We start from the raw sequence: 15,674 nt of genomic DNA, 5'->3' as shown, positions 1-15,674 counted from the left end.
TAAATGAAAATAGTGAAATTATTTTTAGTGCATTAAATCACGACCACGAAAAAGATGATGTCAATATTTTAACTCGACAAAAAGTAAGTAATAAATTAAAACGTAAAGCTTTGGAGGATCTGTTTGAAAAGCCATGTAAGATTTTACACCGAGAATTACGTGAAGAAGATATTAATAGTCTATCTACTACAGACACGATGCGTATAAGAAAAAATATTCACTATGCACGTTCAACTACGATTCCAAAGTTACCTACAAATTTAGATGAACTACATTTGGCTCTAACAAATTTAGGTGAAATCAAAACAAATCGAGATGTATTATTTTTGCTAATTAATAATTCAAAAAAAAATATAATAGCTTTTTTAACACAAACTAATTTGAAATACTTAATTGAATGTGCCATTTTATATATTGATGGTACGTTTAAAAGTTGTCCTAAACCATTTTATCAATTATTTATTATCCATGGAGCTAAAAATTCAAATTATACCCCGCTAGTATTTTTTTTTATTAACAGGCAAAACTACAAAAATATATAAAGATGCATTTTCTGATTTGTTAGATAAAATTGGTGAATTCAATTTGACTTTTACACCACGTATAATTTACGCTGATTTCGAACAACCTATTCACTTGGTAATTTCAGAGATTTTTCCCGGAGTAGTTCGTATAGTCTGTCGCTTTCACTTGGGCCAGACTATGTGGAGAAAAATCCAATCACTTGGCCTAAGTAAGAACTTTAAAAAAAAATCAGAAATCGGAAAATTTTTAAAAGTATGCTTTGGATTATTCTTTTTAGAACCTGAGGAAGTTTAAAAATGTTTTTTTGAAGATCTCATGACTATAAAACCAAATAATCAGCAATTAAATGCTTTGTGACTTTTTTGAAAAAAATTACATTTTACAAAGCAGTAAATTTCTACCATCAATATGGGCGGAGTTTTCTAACAGTTTAACGCGTACTACTAATGCTTGTGAATCGTTTCATTCGAAACTCAATAGTATGTTCTACTCTTTGTATCCAAATATTTTTCAATTTTTAGAAGTTTTAAAAAATGTACAAACTGACATTTACATCGAAATGCATAGCTCAAATCAAACACAAAAATGACGGGTGACAATGGAAAAAGAAAATTATATTCATGAAATTAAGCGTCAGTATAAAGATCAAGTTTTAACCCGTTTGGAGTTTGTAGAAATTTTGGCATACAAAAATTTGCCAGTTTAATTTTTAATTTTTATAGCATTTATATACTTATATTTTTAAATTATTTGTATATTTATTTGTTTACTAAAATTTTTTTGATTTTTTTTAATAATTCTTATATTATTTCAATATATTGCAACACACTATTTATATATTTATAATTTTTTTAATCTATTATACTCTGAAAAGTTTTGAAACTTATATATTTTGACGTTGTTTAACAATTGTTTATATTATTTTAATGTATTAACACACAATTTATTATTTGTTCATTTATAATTTTTTTAGTCTATTTAAGTTGTTTAACAATTTTCTATTTAAATAAGAATGCGTAAAAATATAAACTTATATCAAAAATATGCATTAAAAATTGATAAATTTAAAAAAAAAAATCGCGGCATGCAATTCGGTTGTGTCGCGAGAAAATCACGCACGCAATTCAGAAACACCGGGATAAATATACTACTTCAATGTAATTATTTCACTTTAATACTTATATACTTTACAAAAAATTAAAGTACGGCGAGCAGTAGACATCTAAAATACTTGAATTAATACTATAAAAAATAAAAATGTTTAGCTAATTTTACAGTTTTAATAAAACATCAAAAACAAATAAACATATAATTTTGTTTTAAAATGTATAATTTTTTATAGGATCGAGACTTCTTAACGCATGTTATTAATTATTATAAGTGTAACATATTATTATATATTTTATAGTATAATTAATATATGTCTGAACTTTTATAAATGTGTCATATTTTAATAATTTATAAATTGTATTAACAAATAAACAACAAAAAACAATATTATTTATTGTTTTTTTAAATAATTAAAATAAAATATGTCTATTATATATTATACTATAACTTATAGTTTATTAATTTATTTTAAAATATAGTATTTTAATAAAAAAATGTGACGTGCTCATTTCACTCAATTGTATGCTTCAAATTCGGTCTGAAAGTTTATTTTAAGTTTTTAAGAGACAATTTACTAAAATACTATTAATGGCAGTTCGAAATTATTTGATGGAGTTTTTTTTTCGTAATTTGTTTTCTAATGGATTACGAGTATATATAAATTATGAATTAATCAAACTATTTAATTACGCTAAAATTTAAATGTATAAACAAATTAGGTTCCAAATACAACAAATTAAGATTGACGAATTTAATTAGTTTAATTACAATACTTCAAAAACAATTCTATAGTTTATACAACAATTGTTATATCACATACAAAGAAAGTTGTGTTGATAAAATTGTCTTTTATAAAGTATGAATATTATTCATGAGAAAAACTCTTCAAATAATATCTATATTAAAACTTCTAAAATAATTGTTTTTTACATTTTTAAAATAATATTTTTTAGTTTATTTCACACTCATTAAAAATATGTAGGTAAGTACTTTTAATTTGAATTGTTTAAAACTACGGAATTGTAATATCATTCCCACTCATCAAGAACGTATAGATATTATATAAGTTTAATACTATGTATTGGAAATATACGGTGGCATTTTAAAATCATAGAATTAATAGTATAGCTACATTGATTATTAATGAATCTTTTTCTTTATATTCGATATATAAAGAATAAAAAATCGATAAACATCAATTTTATCTTTCTGCTTTAATTGTTTAATATATTATGATTCAATAATATTTAAAGTATTGATAGTTTGAAGTTTAGTTATATGTTTGTGTACAAGAAGAGTGATGATTTGTAATAATTGTATATAACTACGAATTATCCTAGGTAAGTATATAAGAAAAAGAAATCACTCAGTATTTCTCAGTCTTGGTTTATCATTGGTGATGTAAATATGAATATTTTGAAGGAACTATGTTATTAGTGTTTATTATAGTTTTCAATTTAATCTATGAATTTACTAAAAAAACTCTTTTTTAAAAGTGTTTATTGTCAAAGAAAATTAAAATTAAGTTGATTTTTGAAAATCCATGTTGTTGTTTTTATTATGATATTACCTATATATATTTTTAACCACTCTAATACTTTGGTATAATTTATTTTTATTATTTGGGTTTAGACACAAATTATAACTTTATTTGGAATTATCATAAAAAAAAAAAATAAAATAAAATAAAATAAAAAAAAAAACTATACAATATAATACATTTACAAAAAATCAAAAAAAAACTATAGGTATGAATTATTTACGGAAGATTTTTTTTATGTTGTAATTCAATTAAAATATGAATAATTGAGTAAAATTAGTATTAGACTTAAATATATAACCGAATATCTATAAAGTTTGAAATTTAATGATAATTTTTCTTACTCTAAAACAGTAAATATAAATAACATTGTTATACTATTATGAATGATCAAATAAAAATAAACACGTATAACAAAAAAATTGCCATAATACCTAATATTATTATTTCATTTTATATACATTTTATTGGCAATGGTGATTTTTAATATTTTATAAATTAGAAAATATTGATAATATTGTTATTGAATATTATGACGTAATATTTTTAGTGTATCACATATATCGTTTATGAGTTGATATAGAAAACAAAAATGCTTATTAATTTAAGACTTAAGACTGAAGAGTGTATCGGTGTTTTTATAATATTATTTATACATAAATCGACCCTGTTACTAACGATAAAAACACACTCATATAATATTGTACAAATTATGGATAACTAAAGTACAAGTTGGAAAAAAAATAATTAACAAAACATTAGACAAAATTAAATTTTCAAAAAAAAAAAATTTAATACAATACGACACTCACACAATTATGTCTTCTACGAGATATAAACTTGAGCAACTGAAACTTATATTTATTTGTTTAAGAAAAAAGCGTTGGGCTGTGGAAGTGATTATTGGTTAACTTGTATGCTTGAATATATTTTAAAATTATTCACTACCAGATCAATTTATTCACATGGCTTTCGCAAGGATTAACTTACAGGCATCTCTATTTATGATAATTTGGTTAATTTTCACAATTTCAACACTTGCCTGTCTTAATCCTCCTCCAAATCCTATACGAATGTCTCTAGTATATTGCTGGGCTTAAGAATAATGCTAGGCCGGGTTTCGAATAATTTACCGAACGCTACTCTAAACTGTTTGCTCATACAGCAATAAAATACAAAATTTAGCGATGCGTTCAAGAGGGCTAACATGTCCATTAACTCGCCGAATAAATTGTAACAAGTTCGGAAAAAACACCTTCCCAGTATTCCACTTAGGAGACCCAGTATTCCTTGTGGGAATTCTGTGGCAAGAAATAATAATAACACCGCGATCATTATACGACTTGTTCGATCCATTCTTTTCTTCAGTTTCATATTTCTTTTGCGAGCCATTTGCTGCTGAGTTGGGAGTCGCTTTGCTTTTCTTTCGGACGCCTCGCTCAACGCATTTATCTAAACATTTAAATTATATTTTTTTTTTTTACAAACAAATGAAGAATGATATTTGTATCTATTTTTTTAGAAAATTTTTATTCAAACTAAAATGTTTTAATAGTTTACAGTAATTGAATATTTTAGAAATCATTAATTTACTTAGGTTTTACCGGATTTAATAGATAGGTGAATCAGTTTCAATATTTATATTTTAAATGATTGTTATATTTGTGAAATTTTCTATTTAAATTATATCGTTGTAATATTAAAAAAAAAAAAAATAACACATTCCTACAAGCATCATAGTAGTAGAGCAAGTTTTTCTTTTTTTAATATTATTTATAGTGTCCATGACATAACAAACAAATTTAGTACTCTCTGGGTGGTCTATAAAGTAGGGTAATATTTAAAAAACCACTTGTTAATTTTTATTTAAAATGCATGTTTAAAAGAAGTTTTAAAAACACAAATATAATTTTTTAAAGCATCGGAAATGTTGTGCGATGTACTCAAGTACACTAACTTTATTAAATTAATAATAAATTAACTCGTTATTTTTATCGAAAGAAATGTAAAATTTATAACTTTTATCACGTAACTATCAAAAGTATCTATTATCAACAGTTTGATACAAATTTCTTAGTTATCGAAAAATTTATATTATTATTATCATTATTTCTTGTATCTTATATAGTTTTTCATATAATATTTTACTCTTGTATCGTATCAAAAACCAGGATGTCCAGAGAGGATGGCTCACAAAATTATTGTGCTACCCAGGGGGCAAAAGTGCACTTTTAATGATAAACTGATTTTGTGAAAAAGTACATCGTATAAGAAACAAGTCATACTAAATAATAAATTATAACAATTAGAACTTACCAAGGATATCGTTACAACCGTTAATATCAGACAAGGCAGCAGTTTGATGATGACGGCGTACGTCCACAGGTGCATCATGTACAACAGTTCGTGGTTAACCCGGGCCAACCGGCTCAAACCCAAATGGTACAGTGTCGATATGGTACCATTTTCGACGACTTTCGTCTTAAGTATTTCAAACACCAGAAACGTCGGACTGCATACTATGAACGGCAGCAGATAGGACAGCTTGATGGCTATGCCACACCGCCGATCCGAGCATATGGTGTGCATGGAATTGGGCAATCTGTAACACATTTAGATACGGACAACACTGAATAAGAAGAAAACAAAATGGTTTTTTGAATTATGGTTCTCTGATAGATGAAAAGTCATTGCGAAGAATACACGTTATAACTATATACGTGTAACGTTGTATGAAGATTTATTACGTCCGATCATTTATTGATTTTACAGTTAAATATGTATATTCAAATTTTTGTGAGTCAATATTTTACACTAAAAGTAAAATTACCACGTTAAACTTTATAAGCTTTATAAACTTTTAAGTTTTGAAATACGGGGTAAGTTATCATTAAAAAATTTGGTTCCAAAAAAAAAAAAATATTTAAATTAAAATAATTTAAGTAATACAAGATACTTAAATTATTTCAATTGTTGTACATATCTAAATTTTCACATATGTTAAGATTTATAATTGTAATATGAGCTTAAATTTTGTTATTTATTTGAGTTATAACATTTAATCTAACGTTACTGTTTCTTCGAGTATTATCATTTTTTAAATTTTTTTTTAGGTTTTTCCGGCTTTTAAGACCATACTGTACAACAAATTTCCCTTCATATCTCTCTGATTCTATTACAACTCTCCAGCTTACTCTTAAGTCTACTTCTTTAACTTCTCACTTCTCACAGTCTCCCCATCTAAGGCGTGGTCTGCCTAGTGGTCTTTTTCTTTTCAGGCCCTATTCAATTACTGCATTTATTATTGAGTCCTTGAAAAAGGAAACTCCAGGCGTATCCGGCCCACATAAATATTATTTGTATGACTTCCCTTGACATGCATATTCTTTGCATTTTAAACATGTTTAAATTAATTTTTTAATTTTAAATTTTTAAATTTAAAAGTATCTCTTTTGGTTTGAATTCTCCATTATCCGGTTCTTGCGTCGAGACATAGGCCATAAATTCGTCTTAGGATTTTTCTTTTAAATGTGTCTAATCTGATTTCCTATATCTATATTTCTTAGTGCCCATATTTCTGATTCATTCAAGATGATGGGACGTATTAATGTCATGCACATTTAAATTTTTAAATTTATAGATATAGATTTAGATTTTAGTAGATTTCCCGTACCAAAATAGCAATTGTTTGCTAATTGTATTCTTTTTGATGTCTCTACATTTAAATCACTGTCCTGAATTAAGAGGACACATAAGTATTCAAACTGTGGTATTCTGTGAATGATATGTCTATCCACTTTTATACTCTATATATGTTAATATGTCCTATCTCTTCATCTGAGTTTCATGTATTCCGTCTTTTTGTCATTTATTATGAGACCGACTTTACACGCAGCCTCCATTAGTTTCAATCCGTTAGTACAATGGTTTTTTGTTATCTCAATTTCGTCTCCTATGATGGCAATATCGTCTGCATATGCTAGCAGGCGTTTTTTTCAACTGTCCTAATGTTGAACTTTCTGATATGTTAATATTTCTGATAATCTTTTCCAGAACTAGGTTAAAGAGGATCGGATATAGTGCATCTCCTTGCCTCAGACCCTTGATTTGGAGGTAGAATTTGCTATTTTTATTTTAATCTCAGAGTTTTCCATGGTTGCTTTAATTAGGTTAATTAATTTTTTTAGTATAATGAACTCTTTCAGTGTATTAAATATGCTCGGTCTATGTATAGAATCCTATTCTTTTTTAATGTCCACAAAGAATATATAACCCTCTTTGTCATATTCCCACATTTTTTTGAAAAACCTGTCTTATAATGAATATTTGGTCTGTAGTAGATCTGTTAGGTCAAAATTCTCCTTGGTAGTCTCCCAGAATTTCTTCGGAGATTGGTTTAATTCTATTTAGGATGCAATACAATAACACTTTGAATAAATCAATGTCCCTATAATTGTTGCACTCGAGTGGATCGTTCTTTTTATATATCAGGCATATTATCGCTATTCTTCAATCTTCCAGGATTTTTTCTTCTTTCCAAACTACTTCTATTAAATTATGTATATTTGATATGCTTCTTCATCTAGACTCTTTAAAATTTTACCCTGGATTCCGTCTTCATCTGGGGTCTTTTGATTTTTTAACCTTTTAATTTGTTCTGCTAACTCAATTCTAGATGATAGAGGGTATTCGCTTTCATTTAGTTCTACGTCAGTCCAAGTAAATGAGTCTATGGGTTCCTCACAATTAAGGAGGTTCTCAAAGTTGTATGATTATTTTAATAATTACAAGTAATGAATATGATATTTTGATAGTAGTTTTCACTGTCGGCGGGTTTTGTAATATATTTTATTAGTGAGTCTAAAATTTAGAATCAATTAATTAAGTTCTAATAGTTTTATATTTTAATTAAATTATAATTAATTGCTTATAAATATAATCAATATAATCCAATTAAAATTCTTAATCAATAAGTCAATGATGAATATCATCAAAATAGTTTGTATAATAAGTTTGAAAATGGTCCTTTAAGTATGGTCCTTGTAGATATGATAATTATTAACTTTTTATACTTAAAAATCGTAGTTTTTAATTTAATTATAGAAATTAAATTTGAAAAAAATAAGTAAGTGGAAGTAAAATATAAATTATAGCTAGAAACCTAATATAAGATGTACCATATAATTATAAATCTTTAATTATACACATAACATTATACATAACACACCTAGTACAAAGATTTTTCACACAGAAATGTATAGTGTGCTCATCAATTTTATATTTTATTGTAATATAATTTAGTTCACTATAATGAGCTAGCGGGTTGTTGTATAAAATTAATTTTGGGTGTAAATCAACGTAAGTATATAATACAAAAAAACCAAACGTTTAGTTCTTTTAAAATTCATATATAAGATTAATTAAAAACAGTAGGTATTATTCGCTATAGAATCAATATCACATAATTTTTTTAAATTTAAATTGTATAATAGAACAACTATTTTAAATTTGATTATATTATTATTTCATTTATGTAGTTTATAAGACATTCTTCTTAGTGAGGATTTAGATATTTATAAATGTATAATACGGATTATAAAATAGTTGTACGAGTACTTGTAATAATAAGAAAAATGTCTAATTTTCTATAACGATATATTTTCAATTATTGATATCGGTTGGTTTATATCGAAATCGTATCGCGATATCAAAAAAATATATATCTATTACAATGAAAGACGTCAACGTGGTGAATGACGTAATTTCCCTGAAAATTGGTAAATGTTGTAACTGTAGATATCCGTCGATTATTGACATCTATTACCAGTTAAGTCGGAGAATGAGGCATTTAGTGCAATTTGACCAACTTACATTGAGGTAGGTGCCGTTTTTGATTTTTTGTAAAAAAGTAAACTTATGTATTTAAGTATAATACTTAATTTATCATTCTTTATTTTGTAATTACGGCTCAGTAAGGTCAACGTACTGTTGGCCGGTATGAGTCTTGTTTATGGATGCCCACTAATTATCCTAAGTAACATAGCTTAGTAAATCAAAAATATAATAACAAACGTAGTTAGCTGAGCAAAAACCCAATTTTATTACTGTTGATAATTTGTTAATCCCGACACAGCTAGAATCAAGGATCATTTGAACTGATGAATAGGGACGTTGAAATATTAGTTTTATGGATATCTAATAATAAATCGATAATAATAATAAAAATTAAAGCTTGGACAACCAAGAACTTAGCTATCTATATAAAAAAATATACAAAAAATGTCCAAAAAACTAATATTAAGTCTATTTGATATTAATTTAAAACTTAGATTAAAAATATATAGAAATAATTTTATAGATAAGCCAAAAAAAATATTACCAATACTTTTCCCAAAAGTATAAATTCAAGCTCAAAAAATATGGCGACTTACTAATGAAATTGCAGGCAAAACAACAAAAAATATATAGTTATATCAATATATTGATAAAATAAAACAAAGTTAACACATACGAGTACTAAACGATAGTAGGAATGTTACTAATGAATTTAATAAATACTTCTTCAATAATGTAGGTAATTGTTTTAAAATCAATATAGAATGAAGTAAGGTATTTTCATGGCATAGGCAATTTTGTGTTATAATTTGTTAAACATATAATGTAATACCCTATTACACGATTGACTTGAAAATTACATTATACGTTCCACAAATATTATCACGAAATTGCCTATGCTGAGAAAATTCTTTACTTCACCTTACTAAAAAGTAATTTAAAAAAAAGAAAATTGAGATAATTTAAATTTAAAATGTCACATAAAAATTATATTTTTTCAAATCATATTACTCTTGATATAATAGTAAAATACTTAAAATAAGATTATATTAATTTAAAAAGCTTATTAAATATTGCTATTATTATGTGTGAAAATACAACAATTCATTTTAACCTCTTTAAAAATTATAATAATTTTAAGTATTATTATATTATAATATTAAAACTAATCTAATTTCTAATTTAAATAATGTACTGTACTTTTATCATTTTATTTAAAATCTGTTATTATTATTATTATTAATAAATTGTACTAAAAATTTCTTTCTACTTATTCTTTATATTTTTAATCTTTTTCTAAGCATGTAAATGTATGTATTAGAAATCTAAGATTTAATTAATATAAAAAAATTTTTAGAGCTGATCACCTTATAATAATACAAGTATTACCAGAGGATGTGCGAATTATTATTAATGTATAAAATCTAAAGAAATGTTTTAACTATTTGCAATATAAATAAACTATAAAACATAAATCGAAAGATTTGCCAATGGCATTAAAATGTGTGCAGTTCCATAAATCAGCAATAAATTCAGATTAGCTATTGAACTGGTTTAAAGTGTACCTACAGTAAGAACAAGATTGGTTTCAGCAGAGATTCCTTACCATCGGTGCATCCGAATTACATGCCAAAAAAAAAAAAAAAAAACATTAATTAGAATGTCGAAATTGCATAACACCTCGTGGTGGGTTCTGTCCGAATGGCATGCCGTGTACCTCAAGTTTATTTATCATGTACTTGTGTGTACAACTTATAGGTACATGGCATACCCCTCTAAGAGATGGAATGCAATTTCAGATATACATTTTTTTTTTCTGGCATGCAATTCGGATGCAGGACTTACCATGAATTATTATTATTAACTTATGTGTAACATAATAAAAAAATTATTTGAATTAAAATTATGAAAAATATGAAATTTATCATAATTTACCAACAATCTAAGTAAATTACGTCATTGATTGATTAAAGTAGTTAATTTGAATTTGAAATGCTCTTTTTTACAACATACCTTTTAATTTCATAATTGAATCACTTATGTAAAAGACGTAATTTATCAATAAAATATGTTTTTTACCGATTATCGATTCATAATAGGTAGTCGACTTAGGTGGCTACATTTGGGGGGGGGGGGGGGAAAATATTGTAGTGCTTTATTAAAATACATTATTTGTATAAAAATATGAAATAGGAAATGGAAATTAATTCCTTATTTTATATTTATAAAAAAAATAATGTAGTAGTTTACCTTATTATCCAAATAATGGTAGTTTATAAAAATTATCATTGTAGTTTTCATTTAAATTTGAAAAACATCTTTGAAATTTTTCAAAGTAGGCTAAATAACTAAGAGCGTGAAATTGGCTAAAAATTCAAATGAATTAAGGCAGCGATTCCCAAACTTTTGAAATTATGGAATACTTATAAAATAGTGTATATTTCATGGAGTTCCAATGTATCTATATCCAACTTAACATCAATTTTTCAATTATTTATTAAAAAATCAACTATCCAAAAAAAAAACGTTTTAAAAATAATTCATGAATATTGTTACTACAATTACTACAATTACTTAACTACATTTACTTGCTCTCAATATTCACATAAATCTTAAGAAACCCTTGTCCCACGGAACCTTTAGGAACACACTTTGGGAGTGACTGAAATAAGGCACTATTATACTTAACAATTGGATGGCAAATATTTAATGCCTATGACCGAAAAAAAATTAAATCTGCCTCTGAATATAATTTATAAAACTAAAAATAATACAATACTAAATAACCATGGAAATTTTACATTAAAAAAAAAAAAAAAAAATTCATATTATAGATTAATAGAAATTGTAACGATTTGATATCTATATCGAAGTAGTTTCGATAAATTAATCACATCGATGTCTGTAAAATTACTCCGAACAAAATATCATAATACGAAATCGTTGTACATCACTAACAATTTCTCTTTCTTTTTAAAAATTACTATTGTTTGACGAAAAAAAAGTACTGAGTAGTATTGCATAAATTATAAAACGACATATACTATACCTACATATTTATAAGAATAAAAAATGTATCATATAACATTATGTTTATATTGCTATATGATGACGATTTATAACATATCAAAAAATCATTAAAGCATCGGAAACATGCATTATTTTTAGTTCATTCTAAAATATATAGAACACTCATGCTTCAAATATTACCTGAAAAAACTCATCCTAATTCTATTGGTGATAGAGATGGGATTGAAATCCGGATTTAAATCAAATTCTTATTAGGATTTGCCGAAGTATCCGGATTATCCGGATTTATGAATTTGCTTTTTATTTATATAACTTTTTATTATTTTTAATTTTTAGTACTTTTATTTAGTATTTTACACCCAAAGTTTAAAACTGAGATTAAATTATTTTACGTAGATCTTTTTGCATAAATTGAAAATTCACATTAAACTATAACCATAGCGTTATTATTACTCAAATTATTAAGATTTTCAGTTATTGATAAGTTTATAAATTTGTTTATCCATCGTTATAATAATATGTGTACAAAGAACAGCTCTAACTGATAAAACACTTTTTTTGAAATGCAGAAACTTTAAACTGTAAATAAATATTTTTGTCATTAAATAGTTTAACGATGTGCTCTTGAGTAAACATTATATTCAGTAAAACTGACTGTACGCATTTCATTTAATGAATACATTTAGCTTAAAAAAGTTGAGAAGCTATTCAAAGACTACTTCTGAAATTCTGTATGCTCATACATTATTGATTTTTCCGTAGAGTTTATTCCAAACGTGGTTACTAATGAAGATATAATGAGTTTTTTAATTTATGCACGCTAAAGTTACTATAAATTTGAATTCTATTTGATTCAAATATTTATTTGAAGTATTCACAGAATATATCTTTATTTCCAGAAAAAATTCGTTCCACGCATTTAACCAAATATACCCAGAATGACTGTCAAAGTTCTGAACTTAGACAGTCTTAATTTTATGTATCATAAGCGTATACAACATTTTATTATCATGTTAAAAATAATGGATTTTCATTTTAAATGAAATTAAATATAATTGGAATTAAATTTATTGGCGTGAAATGTTCGTATTGAAAACGACATCATAAATGTGTTTTAAATTTGGCGAGTTCGTGTTTAGATACCGTAGTGGTCACACGTATATTCCACGAAACGTTTTGATAGCTCTCGTTAGCAGTGAGTATAAAATCAATTACGACTCGAAATCATTATTCGGTAATGTATACCTTATATATCTAAGCACAAAGTCCACTAGCATAAATACCTTATCGAGAACAAAACCGCACCTCTATAAGCCCGCCATCACCAATACACTAATAGCCACACACACCAATTATAATGAGCACTACATCTAATTCAATTAAACATAAACATAAAATTACGCGTATACATTCTAACAATGAACCCAAAGTCCCACCAATCATCTTAAAAATAATTAATAAAATCGAAAATAATGTTGACCTTAATAGTCCCACAACTAACAACTTCAGTCCTCCCAGAAAAACAGAAAAATCACACAATTCGCCAAAAAAGTATTCACCACTCCAAATCGTTATACCTTACTAGGTAACACTAATAACTAATAAAACACTAATAGATCTAGAAATGTTTACCTCCAACGAAGATAAAATTTCCATCACTGTTCATATTAAACATAAAGCAATATTCCTAATTTTGGAACAAAATAGCGAAAATCATAAGTTACGAATTTACTACTACATCTAAATACGACAAAATAAAAGTTAACTTAGAAACCGTTGATGACTTCCGTGGTCTAACCAAATATCTAAACGAAAAAAAAATTGAATATTATACCTATAGATCAAAAACCGAAAAAAAACATATTCGCAATCATAAAGAATCTACCAAAATCAATAACCGAATTCGAAGTAATGGAAGAATTAAAAATCCTAGGTTACCCAGTAAAATCAGTAACCAGACTAAACAATAAAGATAAAACCCCGAGCCCACTAATGGCAGTTCAACTAATAAATCATCACAAATCACAAGAAATCTTCAAACTCACCAAGCTTCTTAATTGCATAGTTATAACTGAACCACGTCGGAAGCCGATAGATCCTCCCCAGTGTACCAATTGTCAAAGATTTGAACATTTACACAAATCCTTTAAACTCCAACCTCGATGTGTGAAATTTAATCTCTCACATCATTATTTAAACTGTAATAAATCATCAGAAATTCCACCAGACTGTGTAAATTGCAACGGAGCTCATCCAGCTAATTATAAGGGTTGTACCTATTTTAAAAATATCAAAAATAAAAAGACAAACTACACCAAAAAAACCTTACTTAACTGAAAATGATATACCAAAAGACACAACTATCAATGAAATTATCAATAATCTCACTAAAAAAACAATAAATCCGAACTCCTACTCAAATATACTCAAAGGAAATGCAAATCCTACCCAAAATAACCAAAAAAAATGAGGATAATATATGCTTAGAATCGCAAAATGAAAATCTCTAAAAAATAATAACTCAATTTATCGAAAATATTCTACATAACATACAGTCCATCATTAGTTCCATCTTCAACTCTATTTCAAACAATCTTTCGTTATATAGTTTTAATGACATCCATTAAATTAAAAGAAGTCAAACTCATTAACTGGAATGCTAATGGCATTAAAATAAAAAAAAATCTTCACTTAATGAATTTCTATTTCGCCATAAGATAGACATAGCATGCATAACAGAAAAATTCAAGATCAACAGTTATAATAGTTATAGAAAAGATAGAGACACTATCCATTCGTCTGGAGGACTAGCAATCCTAGTAAAAAGAACTATCAAAACATCACCAACTAACCACCCCTGAATTGACCAACATTGAAGCCACTACCATAATGATATCAACAGACAGATTTGAAATTAAAATAATATCCGCCTACAATCCTCCACACAAAAAAATTCAAAGAGATGACATTAATGTACTTTTCAAAGGAAACCTAATCATACTCTTAGGAGATTTAAATTCCAAAAATTAAATATGGGGTTGCCTAAAAACTAACCCAAATGGTAATAAACTATTTCAATTCACTTCTGAACTAAGAATTTTAATATCAACACCCTCTAAACCCACCTTCCACAGAACAAGTAGACAACCAGACATATTAGACATTGCTTTAGTTTCAAATCTCACAGCACAGTTATATTACCAAGTTGCACATGAACTAGACTCGGATCATGTCCCAGTAATCACCATCTTATACGAACAAACGGAATTAATTCCTCAAACCCCAAAACTAATAAACCGGCCAATAAACTAAGAGATTTTTAGAGAAAATCTCAATATAAACCTTAGTATAAACAGATCTCATCAAAACAACAAAGAAATAGACACCAACCTCATAGAATCAATAAAAAATACAATTAAATCAGCTCAGGCACCAGAAAGCCCCAAAAAAAGTAAACCACGAGAATACTCCTCCCTATCGCTCCACATTCAGCAATTAATAAAAGAAAAACATAAAGCCAGAAGAATATGGCAAAGAACAAGAAAAATAGAAATAAAAAAGCGATTAAACCAATTAACATGAAGAGTCAAATGGGAACTGGATAACAATAGATTCAAATCTTACAAAACATATC

General features: G+C 26.4%; 1 protein-coding gene across 2 annotated transcripts in view; it reads right to left on the bottom strand.

Annotated features, from left to right (window-relative positions):
* Positions 1–4,240: 4,240 nt before the first annotated feature.
* Positions 4,241–15,674, bottom strand: part of LOC112692418 (sex peptide receptor-like) — a 139,688-nt gene continuing 128,254 nt past the window's right edge. For both annotated transcript variants that reach the window (XM_025567092.1, XM_025567093.1), the window contains exons 4-5: positions 5,492–5,777; positions 4,241–4,627 (exon numbers count right to left, since the gene is read on the bottom strand). In XM_025567092.1, coding sequence (XP_025422877.1) covers positions 4,241–4,627; positions 5,492–5,777 — 673 coding nt within the window. The remainder of the gene's footprint in view (positions 4,628–5,491; positions 5,778–15,674) is intronic.

This window comes from Sipha flava, unplaced genomic scaffold (genome assembly GCF_003268045.1).
Source record: "Sipha flava isolate LNK unplaced genomic scaffold, YSA_version1 73_pilon_pilon, whole genome shotgun sequence".
Taxonomy (NCBI): Eukaryota; Metazoa; Arthropoda; class Insecta; order Hemiptera; family Aphididae; genus Sipha; species Sipha flava.
The sequence above is the reverse complement of the archived record's forward strand: the minus strand, read 5'-3'. Positions and strand labels throughout refer to the sequence as shown.